Source organism: Furipterus horrens, unplaced genomic scaffold (assembly GCF_987537825.1).
Source record: "Furipterus horrens unplaced genomic scaffold, mFurHor1.1.pri manual_scaffold_6, whole genome shotgun sequence".
NCBI classification, from domain to species: Eukaryota; Metazoa; Chordata; class Mammalia; order Chiroptera; family Furipteridae; genus Furipterus; species Furipterus horrens.
The window spans coordinates 74,239,514-74,254,164 of NW_028327176.1; the positions used below are offsets into that span (position 1 = coordinate 74,239,514).

At 36.9% G+C, this 14,651-nt stretch overlaps 1 protein-coding gene across 2 annotated transcripts in view; it reads left to right on the forward strand.

Annotated features, from left to right (window-relative positions):
- Positions 1-14,651, forward strand: part of EIF5B (eukaryotic translation initiation factor 5B) — an 81,171-nt gene that overhangs the window by 59,857 nt on the left and 6,663 nt on the right. For both annotated transcript variants that reach the window (XM_090281785.1, XM_090281786.1), the window contains exons 13-17: positions 585-652; positions 1,193-1,334; positions 12,272-12,403; positions 12,815-12,997; positions 13,132-13,293. In XM_090281785.1, the coding sequence (XP_090137911.1) occupies positions 585-652; positions 1,193-1,334; positions 12,272-12,403; positions 12,815-12,997; positions 13,132-13,293 (687 nt within the window). The remainder of the gene's footprint in view (positions 1-584; positions 653-1,192; positions 1,335-12,271; positions 12,404-12,814; positions 12,998-13,131; positions 13,294-14,651) is intronic.

Below are 14,651 nucleotides of genomic sequence, written 5' to 3' on the forward strand. Positions count from 1 at the left end.
GATAAAGTAAAAAATGGTTTGTGTGTGTGTGAGGTTTGTTGGTCAGTGCTACTCTTCAGCTTCAAAAACAACCTCTGTATTAGGCATTTTGTAATGTTTTCATTCATTTATGCACCTTTATTCAGAAAATCAAATGTTTATGATGTGATTTGAATAAAGCAGAATATGAATTTATTCTTTACTACTCTGGGCTGATGTAACTTTTCTTTAAAACATACTTGGGATATTTTTCAGAGCTTACAGTTGTTTATAAAATTGGATCAGAGAAATTTTCCAGATTTCGAGAACCTCTTCTTACATGTCAGCTTTTTATAATCACTTTCAGATGACCACTCTGTCATACTAATACTCTGCTCAACCTTAACTAAGGGAATTCTTTTATTTCAGTTTCTTCTGCAAAATTGCTTTTGATATTAATGCAGGTATGAACTGTGGGGCTTTGCTAGTTGACTCACCGTTTTCAAAATTGTTCATTTAGAAAAGAAGGGGTGCTAATTTAATGTTTTCATGCAGAATAATTGTTTTATAAAGAAGCTTGTATTGTTTTGGCTTTCTTTAAGTCTCTACTTTTCCCTGTTTTCTAGTTTGACAGAGAGAATGTACGGATTCCAGGAATGCTGATTATCGATACTCCTGGGCACGAGTCTTTCAGGTAAGAGCAAATAGTCCTGTCATCAAGCAAACTGCTTGAACCCATTGAGTAAAAGTTCAGTCAGTGAGATCTGGTTAGTCCTTACGTTTGAAATCTGTGGCTATCAGTGATGAATGAATTCTACTCTGTGCCTTACTGATTAGTATTTTATTTGGATACTTCTGTTTTCATAGAGCTACATCTTTTCTACTTGGAAGAACAGATCTTAATACATACCTGGTCTGTCTCCTGTGAAACCCATTACAGGTAGACTTTTATGCAGTTGCCTGTTGATGACATTCCTTAGCGCAAAAAACTTGGTTGTTGAAATTGGCAGAAATATAGGAGTTACTTTTAGAACTAACTCATTCCAACTGATGTCAGTTCACTGTCAGATAAGCATTTGGCAGGTGAAGGGCTAGTGAATGGCACTTGAATTTAGTGCATGTACTTTGTTTTGTTCTTTCTGTTTAGGTTTTACAAACAAATTAAAAATTTAAGTTTCTTTAAGTAAAAGTTAATTTCAAGATTTCTATGCATCTTTTTCCTTCTTTTCAACAGTAATCTGAGAAACAGAGGAAGCTCTCTTTGTGATATTGCCATTTTAGTTGTTGATATTATGCATGGTTTGGAGCCCCAGACAATTGAATCTATCAACCTTCTGAAATCTAAAAAGTGTCCCTTCATTGTTGCACTCAATAAGGTAAGTTCTCGCTCTGAAAAATTAAATTGTGAAAACATGCTTCTTAATTTTTTTGTGATTAGAAAATGTATCCTAGAATAACTTTCATACAGGAATATACTCACGCTGAGTTCAGTGCAGTTTGACAAATTTATACATGCGTCACCACCACCATTTAGAATACAGACCATTCCATATTCCCAGAATGTTCCCTCATGTTCTTTTATGGTCTGCCACCTTCTCTAACCCCAAACAGAAACTGATCTTTCTGTCACTATAAACTAGATTTGCCTGTTTTATGTTAAAGGAATTATACAGTGTGTAATTTTTCCAGTCTGGCATTTTCCACTACTCATGTTATTATAGAATTATTCATGTTGTTGTATATATCGTAGGTTGTTCTTTTTATTACTGACTAATATTTCATCATCTGAATAATACCACACTTTATTTATCTATTGTAGGACATTTGGATTGATTCTAGTTTTGGGTAATTATTAATGAAGTGTTATGAACATTTGTACATAATTCTTTGTGTAGACATTTGTTTTTGGTTACTTTGAGTAAATACTTAAAATAGGATTGCTAGGTCATATGGTATGTATATATTCAACATTGAGAAAATGACACATTTTCCCAAAGGTATTGTACCAACCATTTTACATCTTAGCCTGCATTGTGTACGAGTTCCCATTTACGCACATTCTTGCTAAATTGCAGCCATTCTAATAAGTGTGTAGTACTAAATTATTTTGGTTTAATTTGCATTTCCATTATGACTAATAGCATCAGACGTCTTTTCATGTACTTATTTGCTACATCTGTCACATTTTGTGAAGTATGTTTAAAACTCTTTGCTTGTTTTTTACTAGATGTTGTTTTGGTGTTGACTTTTGTCAATATAAGTCCGTTGTCACTTACGTATATTACAAGTAAACTCTTGTAGTCAAGGACTTGGTTTTTCATTTTCTTTATGATGTGTTTTGAAGAACAGAGATTTCTGATTTTGACAAAATCTGACTTATGAGAAATTTTCTTATAATTTGTGTTTGCATAAATAGTTTTTTCCACCCCAAGTTTGTGAAAATTTTCTGTAGTGTTTCTAGATACCTAACATTGAGATGTGATGTTTTCAGTTAATTCTTGTGGGTGGTGTAAGATAAGGTTCAAAGTTTACTTTTTTCCCTGTGACTATCCATTTCAGAATCCTTTGTTGAAAAAATTGTACATCCTCATTGAATTGCTTTTGAATAATTTGTTGAAAATTAGTATGTCCATGCTTCTGCCACTATTGCCTTGCCTTGATTATTATAGTTTCATAGTAATGTCTTGTGGTGGTAAGTTCTTTAACTTTTTGTTTTTCAAAATTGTTTTGGTAACCTTAGAGTCCTTGAGTTTCCAGGTAAAGTTTAGAATCAGCTTCTTTTTACAAAAAGCTTTCTGGGATTTTGATTGGGATTATACTTAATCTGTAGATAAATTCTGGGAAAATTGACATTTTAACATAATTGAGTCTGCTGATCAATGAATATAGTATCTCTTCATTTATTTAAGTCTTCTTTACCTTATTTTTAAAGTATATTTTATTGATTATGCTATTATAGTTGTCTCAACTTCTTTTCCCTTCGCTCCCCTCTGCCCAGTACACCTCTTCCCTCCCCCATTAGTTCATGTCCGTGGGTCGTGCATGTAAGTTCTTTGGCTTCACCCTTTCCTATACTATTCTTAACTTCCCCCTATTTTGTACCAACCAATTATGCTTCTTAATCCCTGTACCATTTTCCCATTTCTCCCCCTTCCCCCTCCCAGCTAATAACCCTCCAAGTGATCCCCATATCTATGATTCTGTTCCTGTTCTGGGTGTGTGTTTAGTTTGTTTTTGTTTTTATTTTTTAGATTCAGTCGTTGATAGTTTGTTATCATTTTAATGTTCATAGTTTTGATCATCTTCTTTTTCTTAAGTATGTCCCTTCAACATTTCATATAATAAAGGTTTGGTGATGATGAAGTCCTTTAGCTTTACCTTGTCTGGGAAGCACTTCATCTGCCCTTCCATTCTAAGTGATAGCTTGCTGGATAGAGTAATCTTGGTTGTAGGTCTTTGCTTTTCATTACTTTGAATACTTCTTGCCATTCCCTTCTTTCCTGCAAAGTTTCTTTTGAGAAGTCAACTGATAGTCTTATAGGAACCCTTTTGTAGGTAACTCTCTTCTTTTCTCTTGCTGCTTTTAAGATTCTCTCTTTATCTTGAACCTTTGGCATTTTAATTATGTTGTGTCTTGATGTGATCCTCTTTGGGTCTAGCTTGTTTGGGACTGTGCTTCCTGGACTTCTATGTCTATGTTGTTTGCCAAATTTGGGAAGTTTTTCTTCATTATTTTTTCACATACGTTTCAATTTCTTGCTCTTCCTCTTCTCCTTCTGCCACCCCTATGATTCGGATGTTGGGACATTTAAAGTTGTCCCAGAGGTTCCTAAGCCTCTCCTCGTTTTTTTTTCAGTTCTTGCTTCTTCATTCTGTCCTGGTTGACCGTTTATTTCTTCCTTATGTTCCAAATTGTTGATTTCAACCCCGGCCTCTTTCCTTTCACCATTGGTTTCATGTGGATTTTCCTTTGTTTCACTTAGCGTAGCCTTCACTTCTTCCCTTATGCATTTGTCATACTTAATCTTGTGTGTCAAGTCTGTGAGCATTGTTATCACAAGTATTTGGAACTCTGCATCTTTTAGGTTGGCTCTCTCCTCATCTGTTAGGATGGCTATCTCCTTGTTGCTTAGTTTTCCCACTGGAACCTTGATCTGCTTCCTCTTTTGGGCCATACTTCTTTGCCTCCTCAACTTGACAGGCTCCTGTGTTTGCCTCTGTGTTTTAGGTAGAGCTGTTGCATCTATTACGATGTAAGGGGCAGAGCCTTAGGTATTTGTCAGTGCTGGGCAACCTATTTCATCATGTTGTGGCGCTGTATATGGGGGAGGAGTCTGAGAGGGAACCTCTCTCAGCACTCGCTCCTTTTCCAGGCACTTCTCCCACTTCCGTATGGGACTGGCATCTTTCTAGCTGTTGCCCTGGCCATGGTTCCCAGAGTGGGTGGGTCTGCGAACGTTCTAGGCCCATGGGGGCCCTCTAAACAAGTGGACTCTGAGTGAGACTGGCAGTTTCTACCTCTACCCTAGCCCCCACTGGTTTTCACAGTCAGAAACAGTGAGGCTTTATTTTCACCAGCGGTGGAGCTGTGAACTGTGCTTTCTGGTCTGGGGCCGAGATCCCTCTCCAGATTTCCCTCCTGACTTTTATAATGGCCGGCCACAGCCACTGCCTTGCTGCCGCCACCACCGCCTTCACACTATGTCCTCTCTGCCCCTTTTCCGCCCCTTCTCCGCCCCTCCTGCCTGTCTGAATGAGTCTTGCTTCTTTATATCTTTGTTTGTTGAATTTCCATGCAGTTCAATTTTCTGATAGTTCTGTTTTGTTTTTCCCTGCTTTTTTAAAGTAGTTGTATTTCTTCTTGTTGTGGAAGGTGGTGAAGCGTGTCTACCTATGCCTCCATCTTGGCTGGAATTTCCTTCTTTTCTTTCTTTTGGCAATATTTTATAGTATCATTGCCTATGTTGGAGATACTTTTCTAAATATATTCATCGTATTTCATGGTTTTGATGAAATTGTAAATAGCATTTTAAACATTTGGATTTCTAATTATCATTTTTATATAGAAATACAGTAGTCCCTCTATATTGTGGTTCACTTATCGCGGCCTCACTGTATCGTGGGATTTTAAAAAATATTATATTTAATTATTTATTGCAGGCTTTTCGCTATATTGCGGAATTTTGCAGTACTGTATACGTATGTTGTTAAAGTTACGTAGGTATAAGAGTGTAGAATATGTTTAAGAACATAAGTAGTGTTTATAAAAGTATGGAAAGGGTTAATAAGGGAGTGGGAAAGGTTAATAAGGGACTGGGAATGGTTTATAAGTGGGTGGGAAGGGTTTATAAAGCCTTAAAATATATATAAATACTAAAATAAATGTAAGGTTCCTCTTTATGGATTTTCACCTATTGCGGGGATGTCTAGAATGTAATACCCACGATAAGTGAGGGAATGCTGTATAGTTCATTTTTATATATTGAGTTTTTATCTTTGACCTTGTTAAATCCACTGACTAGACTTAATAGCTTCTTCTGTGAATCATATGGGATTTTCTACGGACATGATTATGTTATGTGCAAATAAAGGCTATTATACTTTTTTTCTTATCTGTATGATTTGTAAATTTTTCTTCCCTATTAACTAGACCTTCTAGAACAATGTTGAATGGAAGTGATGACAGACATCCTTGCTCTCTTTCCGCTCTTAGGGGGAAAGCACTCAGTTTTCAGTGTCGGCTATAGGGCATTTTGTAAATCCACTTTATTACTAAGTTGAGGATTTTTCCTTCTATTCCTAGGTTGCTTTAGATTATTTATTTATTTTTTAATCCTCACCTGATGTGCTTACTGATTTTAGAGAGAGGAAGGGGTCGGGGATAGAGAGAAATACTGATGTGAGAAACCTTGATCACTTGCTTCCAGAATGTGCCATGACCACGGATACAACCCACAACTTAGGCATGTGTCCTGACCAGGGATCAAACCCACAACATATTGGTGTACAGGATGGTGCTCCAACCAACTGAGCCACCCGGCCAGGGCAAGTTGGTTTTTTTCCCCCCTACTTTTAAATTATGAGTCGTTACTGACTTTTGTCAGATGCTTATCTGTATCTTGAGATATTCATGTGGCTTTTCTCCTTTATTCTGTAACAACTTGAGTCACTTGAGATTTTTGGGAGGTTTTACTAACTTTTTATTATTAAGACTGATTTTTAGAACAGTGTAAGATTCACAGCAGAATTGAGGGCAAGGTATAAAGATTTCTCATGTAGTTCTGCCTCTGCACGCACAGCCTCCCCCATTATCAGTATCCCCTACTCTTATAGTTGATGAACCTGCATTGACACACCATTAACCGGAAATTCCATATGTTATATCAGGGTTCACTTTTGTACATTCTGTGTGTTGGGACAAATGTGTATGACATATCCATCATTATAGTATCACAGAGTTAGTTTCACTGCCCTAATAGTGCTCTGTGCTTTGCTTGTTCATTCTCCCTTCTCCCAGTCCCTGGCAACCACTGATCATTTCACTTTCTACATAGTTTTGCCTTTTCCAGAATGTCTGATAGTGGGAATCTTATAGTGTGTAGTCTTTTCAGACTGGCTTCTTTCACTTAGTAATGTGCATTAGTTTCATCTATGTCTTTTCATGGCTTGTTAGCTCATTTCATTTTAGCACTGAATAGTGCTGAATTGTCTGGTTGTGCCATAGTTTATCCGTTCACCCACTGAAGGCTGTTTTCAAGTTTTGGCAGTTATGAATAAAGTTGCTGTAAACATTGTGTGTAGGTTTTTGTGTGGGTAAGTTTTATAACTCTTCCACTAAGGAGTGTGATGGCAGGATCCTAGGGTAAGAGTGTTTAGTTTTATTAAAAAACGACCAGACTGTCTTTCAAAGTGGCTGTCCTATTTTGTATTCCCACCGTCAATGAATGAGAGTTTCTGTTGCTCCACATCCTCAGCAGCACTTGGTTTCGTGTTTTGGATATTGGCCATTCTGATAAGTGTGTAGTGTTATCTCGTCATTTTAATTTGTGTTTCCCTGGTAACATGAGATGTGGAACATCTTTTAATGTGCTTATTTGCCATTGTATATCTTTGATGAGGAGCCTGTTAAGCTCTTTGGCCATCTTTAAAGTTGGATTCTTGTTATCTTTATTGTTGAATTTTAAGAGTTCTTTGTATATTTTGGATACTAGTTCTTTATTAGATACGTATTTTTCAAATAGCTTCTTCCAATGTATGGCTTGTCATCTCACTGTCTTGACTTATTCTTTCACAGAGCAGAAGTTTTTAATTTCAATGAAACTGGAGCTTATCAGTTCTTTCACGGATTTGTGTGCCTTTGTTGTTGTATCTGAACAGTTAAACCATAGCCACGGTCATCTAGGTTTGTTCCTCTATTATCTTAGAGGAGTTTTAGAGTTCTGTATTTTACATTTAGGTCTGTGATTCATTCTGAGTTAATTTTTGTGAAGGGTGTATCTCTGTATTTTTGCATGTGGATATCAGGTTTTTCCACAACTGATTGTTGCTTACTATTGATATCTTAAATGTTAAGCTAACAACCGTGTACAACCAGAATAAACCTTGGTCGTGATTAGTATACTTGGCTGTGATAATATTTTTTCATATATTACTGGGTTTCATCTGCTAATTTTTGTTGCAGATTCTTGTATTTATGAGGGATTTTGGTATGTAGTTTTCTTATAATACCTTATGACTGGTTTTGATATCCAAGGAGTGATGGCCTTATAGTAGAATATAAGAAGTATTTATTTCCTCTTCTATTTCCTGAAGGAGTTATATAGAAATATTATTTCTTCTTTAAGTGATTTATGGAATTCATCAGTAAAGTCCACATTATCTTGGAATTTCTTAGGTGTGTTATTTAGGTTTTTCATTTTTCTTTTGTCAGAGAAATTTGTATTTCAAAGAACCAGTTTTTAAATTTTATTGATATTCCTTTTTATTGTTTGTTACTGATTTCCAGTGTTAATTATGCCATATCCTTCTTTTTACTTTCTTTGCTTTCATTTGTTCTTCTTTTCTAATTTCTGAAGGCGGAAGTTTAGATCATTGATTTCACATTTTTTCCCCTAATATAAGCATTTAAAGGTATGCTGAGCACTGTTAAGAGCACTGCACAGACAGATTATGTTTTTATTATCATTTAGAGCAAAATATTTGCTGAGTATTTTCACTTAATATCGAATTCTACATTTAAGAAATACTTTTTTCCTTCATCATCGTTGCTTTTTGGCTTTAAGTCTAGTCATTCTTTGTTCCCACATATGTAATGTATTGGGTTGGCCAAAGAGTCTGTTTAGTTTTTTCTGTAAAAATGAAAGACACATTTTTCCATTTTCACCAATAATTTTACTGATTTGGATATTTTGAATACGTCAGCTATCTCCCGTATGGCATGACATTGATAGTTCCTCATTAATTTGATCGATATCAACCTCAACTGGTCTACCCAATTGTGGAGCATCATCTAGAGAGAAATCTCCAGCATGAAACTTAGCAAACCACTTTTGACATGCTTGATCAGTCACAGCAGCTTCTCCATGCACTGCACAAATCTTTTTTCGTGTTTCAGTTGCATTTTTACCTTTCTTGAAATAATAAAGGATAATGTGCTGAAAATATTGCATATTTTCTTCATCTTTAATATGAAAATGGCTATACAAACATTCACCAATTTTGATAAGTTTTTAAAAAATGCACGCTGATAATGGTGCTATCACAATACAGTTAACAAAATTGTTTCGAATGAAGTTAAAGACAACTAAGCGCTACTAGGGCTATGTTACGGAAAAAAAAATTAAAGAACTTCTTAGCTAACCCATTTGTTTTCCCTTTGGATGCTTTTAAGACTTTTTAAAGGGTTTCATCAATGAGATTATGTAATAGTTTTATTTACTCTATTTTATTTTAGATTTGTGGATTTCTAATCAAGTTTTTAAGTATTCTTTGTCATTATTTGTTCAGATATTTCTCTTCAGTTTTTTCTCACTAACTGTTTGATAGAATTCTAGGACTTTTCTAGAACTTGAATTACTTCTCTTAATATTGTCCCATAAGTGACTGAAGTTTCTTTTCCCCTTTTGTCCTTCTTTCTTCATGTGCTTCAGTTGAGATCATCTTTATTGCTCTATGTTCAGGGTCACTAATCTTTTCTCCTGCAGTGTGTAATTTATCGTTAAGCTCATCCAGTGAGTTTTACACTTCAGATTGTACACACACACACACACACAATTTTTCCTTCGAAGTCATTGCATAACTTTTAAGGCCCTTGTATGCTAATTTTATTACCTTTGTCATTTCTGTGCCTAGTTCCACTTGCTCATTTTTCTCCTTAGTAGAATTCTGGTTGGTCTTTCTTTTTTTTTTTTATATATATTTCATTGATTATACTGTTACTGTTGTCCCAATTTCTTTTCTCTCTGTTCCCCTGCACCCAGTGACTCCCTCTTCCTCCAGTTGTTCCCCCCCTTTTAGTCCATGTCCATTGGTTGTGCATATAGTTCTTCTCAACCTCTTCCTGTCTACTCCACTCCCTCCTACTATGCTTCTTAATTCCTGTACCATCTCCCTCTTTCCCCCTTCTCCCTCCTTGCTGACCTCCCCCTAATATGTTCCCCATACCTATAATTCTTTTCCCACTCTCGTTTCCTACTTAGTTTGCCTTTGTTTTGAATCCCTAGCTTCTGTTGGTTGTTGTGATGCAGTTTTCATTTTAATGTTCATAGTTTTGATCCTCCTCCTTCTAAACCAGTCCCTTTAACATCTCATATAATAGTGGTTTGGATCTAATGAACTCCTTCAGTTTTACTTTCTCCTGGAAGCACTTTCTCTGCCCTTCTATTCTGAATGACAGTTCCGCTGGATAGAGTATTCGTGGCTGTAGGTTTTTGCTTTTCATTACTTTGAATATTTCTTGTCAGTCCCTTCTTGCCTGCAGAGTCTCCTTTGAGAAATCAGCTGATAGTCTAATTGGGACCCCTTTGTACATAATTCTTTTCTTCTCTTTTGCTGCTTTTAAGATTCTCTCTTTATCTTTAATTTTTGACAATTTGATTACAATGTGTCTTGGAGTGGTTCTCCCTGGGTCCAGTTTTTCTGGAACTCTCTGTGCTTCCTGGACCTCTAAGTCTATTTCCTTTGCCAAGTTTGGGAAATTCTGCTTCATTATTTTTTTTATATAATTTTTCAATTTCTAGTTCTTCTTCTTCGCCCTCTGGCAATCCTATAATTTGAATGTTCCTTTGCTTATAGCTGTCCCAGAGGTTTCTGAGCCTCTCCTCGTATTTCTCCCTTGTTGTTTCCTCTTTCTGCACTGGTCGACTGTTTGTTCCTTCCCTGTGTTCCGATTTGTTGGTTTAATCTCTGGTTTTTATTTCCTTACCACTTGTATGTGTTTTTGTTCGTTTCAGTATGACTGGCTTTCATTCCTTCCCTGTCTTGTTCCAAATCTTTTGTTAATTCTGTAAGCCACCTTATGACTATAGATCTGAGCTGAGCCTCAGAAAGATTTCCTATTTGCTCATCAGTTAGGTCCCTCATCTGCTGCCTGGTGAGCTGCGTCACCAGGATTTCAATCATGGTCTGCTTCATTCTGACAGTTTTCTGTTTTCCTTTGCTTCCTGAGAGGGCTGTAGGGGGCGGAGCCCCGTGCACTCATCACTACCCAGCGACCAGTGACCTTTTTCATTGCTCTATGGCGCTTTGTGTGGGGGCGGGGTCCAAGATGGATTCCTGCCTTTACTCTCTGCTGAGAGACCAGGAGCCCCCTTCCTGACACCCTCTGGGCCTCACAGTTCAAGCTAATGGGGGGTCTGCCTTCCCCAGCGTTGGGTTGGAATCGCAAGTTGCCGCCTCTCGACTGCAGCGGAATTGCTCCCCTGGCATTTCTCGCAGTCCCGCCGCTCTCCCCGCTGCTAACCGCGGACAGCACAGCCTGACCTTTCCGTCCAGATTCCGATTTTGCCCCTCCTACCCGTCTAGGCGAGCACCGCTGGTTTATAACTTCATACGTTGGGCTTTCATGTAGTTTTATTTTCTGGAATTTCTGGTTATCTTTGGTTTTGAGGTAGTTGTATTCCTATTTAGTTGTGGAGGGAGACAGAGCGTGTCAGTCTAAGCCTCCATCTTGGCTGGACCTGGTCTTTTTTTTAATGTTATCTCCCTAGACTGAGCCAATACATTATGCTTTTTAAAAACTATTAAATCATTTTGATCTTTATACCCATTTCCACTTTTTGAAAAGTAGAGGAAAAAGATTTTAGTAACAGAATAAATTGCATTTGAGCACTAGAACAATTAAAATGGGCTATTTTCTGAGAAAAGGAATAATCATTTTATGTTTTTGATATATAATATTCCTGGTGATGGTACTTGCTGTAATTAATCCTTATTCTTATCTACTGTTAATCCAACCATTTTGGAATTCCAACAACATGTTGATGGTGCCAGGTTCATTCTAGGATTTCATCTTTTGCAATCAAATGGCGGCTTCTCAGGAGCCAGCTAGAGGTTGATTGGTAGCATGGACCTCAGCAGTTTCTAATTTAAGAGGGAATGCAGTTAAACAGGTTGTAAGTACATTTTGTGCAATAAAATATGAATAACTCACACTGCTGGATATATATAACATATTGGGTTGGCCAAAAAGTTTATTTTTTTCCCATAACATGGTTCTAGTAGTGCTTAGTTGTCTTTAATTTCATTCAGAACAATTTTGTTAGATTTTATTGTGACAGCTGGCATATCAGTGTGCATTTAAAAAAAACTTAAATCAAAATTGGTGAATTTTTGTGTAGTCATTTTAATATTGAAGATGGAGGGAATATGCAACATTTTCAGCATATTTTGGTGTATTATTTCAAGAAAGGTACAGATACAACTGAAATGTAAAAAAAGATTTGTGCAGTGTCTGCAGAAGGTGCTGTGACTGATCAAGTGTGTCAAAAGTGGTTTGCGAAGTTTCATGCTGGAGATTTCTTGGTGGATGATATTCCATGATCAGGTAGGCCAGTTGAAGTTGACTGATAAAATTGAGATGTTAATTGAGAAGAATCAACATTATACCATGCAGGATATAGCCAACATACTCAAAATACCCAAATCAAAAAAGTTATTGGTGAAAATGAAAAATGTGTCTTATTATATGGAAAAAATGATACGGACTTTTTGGCCAACCCAATACATGAGGAATTTTCTGGAGATTTTATTCTTAATTAAATTCCTGAGTATTATGAATGTTTTAAAGATTTTTTTTATGAAAAACCTTTTCCAGATTGATAGGTTGTATGATTGGAAAAAAAGTCCTGACTCTGATGTGGCTGCCACTTTAAAGAAGCAGAAAAAGAATACAAAAGATGAATTTGAGGAGCGAGTAAAGGCTGTTATAGTGGAATTTGCACAGCAGGTAAGAAAGCTGTCCTTTCTTTATGAACGACCTGTATCATTGAGATGTTTTCTTTCATTACATTGCATTTCTGATCAAGTCAGCACTTTCACTAGTACTGGTTCTGTTCCCCTGTTAATGGCAGTGTTTTTCCTTATTCCTTTTCTTTTGTAAATCAGAAAGATGATATTTCAAAGATCTCTCTTTATAGTTTGAATGTTTAAATTTGAAAACCTGAGTTAGCTGGGGAAGAAATTACTTTTCTATAACGTAAGTAATGCCTCCAGGATATAATCGATCTTGAGTGTTTCTGAGGAGTTTCAGATTGATCAGCCATTTGCTCATCTAGCTTCTAGTTACTTCGTTCCTGTTCTGAATACCGCCTTCCACAGCTTGGCCTTGTGGAATGATTGTGCTATTTTATAACTTTAGGGTTTGAATGCGGCTTTGTTTTATGAGAATAAAGATCCCCGCACTTTTGTGTCCTTGGTACCTACCTCTGCACATACTGGTGATGGAATGGGAAGTCTCATCTGCCTTCTCGTCGAGCTAACTCAGACCATGTTGAGCAAGAGACTTGCACACTGTGAAGAGCTGAGAGCACAGGTGATGGAGGTAATGGTCAGCTTTTCTGTTTATTGCCTTTTTAAAAAAAGTGTTCTTGGGTGGGGATGTTTACTGCTTTTAGATTTGATCAACATATGGTGCATTGTAGCACATTTCACTCCCTTTACAATAATGTCTCTTAGGTTAAGGCTCTCCCAGGAATGGGCACCACTATAGATGTAATATTGATCAATGGGCGTTTGAAGGAAGGAGATACAATTATTGTTCCTGGAGTAGAAGGGCCTATTGTAACTCAGATCCGAGGCCTCCTATTACCTCCACCTATGAAGGAGTTACGAGTGAAGGTAAGCCAACGTGGTAAGCGGTGACATGTGGGGACTTGTAGTGTTTGGAAATTCTGCTGAGGTCACTTCCTGACTTTGAGAGCTGCTTGGCTTACTACACACACCCCTCCTCCTTTTATTTTAGATGTCTTCATAGAGGAGGGACTATCCGTGAGTGAGGCAGTGTGTGAAACTTCTTATTTACCAACTAAGCTGTTCATAAAACTTAAAGCACATTGTTGTGGTTTTACACTGCTGAGTAATTTTTTTCATTAACATTTTTTATTGTGAAGTAAAACACTCATACAAAAAAAGTACATGAAACATAGAAGAAAAGTTTAACATTTTTAGTAAACAGACCACCAGTTCAAGGATGAGAACATTGCTGACACCGCAGAAGCCTTCTGTGTGCCTCCTCCTGATCTTAGCTCCCTCCCTTACGAAAGGTAATCATGCTTCCATCTTTATGATAGTAGCTAATAGCCCTGATTTTTAAAATAGTTTTCATACCTGAGAGTGAACCCCTAAGAAATATGTGGACTTCATATGAATATTGTCATTCTTATTGTTCCTTTGTATCCTGCCTCTTTCAGTCCAAAGATACTTTTAAGATTTATCCATGTTGTTGTGCCTGTAGCTCATTTCATTGCTGTTGTGGAGTGCCCCGGTGTGTGAGTGTGTTGTGGCGCATTTTTGTCCTGCTAATGGAAAGTGTAGGCTAGCTCCCATTCTAAATTTTTATTCCTAACACTCGTGCTGCTATGAATGTTGTATTGTCTCCTGCTGCAATTGCATAAGGTTCTCCAGGATGTATATAGGAGTGAATAGCTGGAGTCATTACGTAGGCTTAGCTCCATTTTCAGTAGGTAAAGAACACTGTTGTCCACTGAATATATTACATTGTACTTCCCCACCGCAGTATCTTAGCGTTTACGCTGTTTCACATCCTCATCACCTGTAGGGTGCTGTCAGATAATTCAGGATTTTCCTGTTCTGGTGGGTGTGTAGCTCATTGCTGATTCAGTGGGCACTTCCATATGTTTGGTCATTCTTTTATTAGCCACTTGAATTTCTTTCTTTGTGAAATGCCCATTGTGCCCTGGCATTGTCTGTCTTTAGCATAGATTTATGAATGTTTACAAAGTAGTCAGGATACTAGTCTGTTATTCGTCAGTATGTATTTCATAATTTTCTCCTATTCTGTGAATTTTATTTATTTTTTACTTTGTGGTACCTTGAGAAACAAATACTTCATTTTAATGCTCATTTTATCTAACTTTTGTGTTTATTTCTTATTGTGTCTAGTTTAAGAAATCTCTACCCCAAGGTCATGAAAATACTTTTACATCATCTCATAGTGCTAACCACTTTTCAAATAA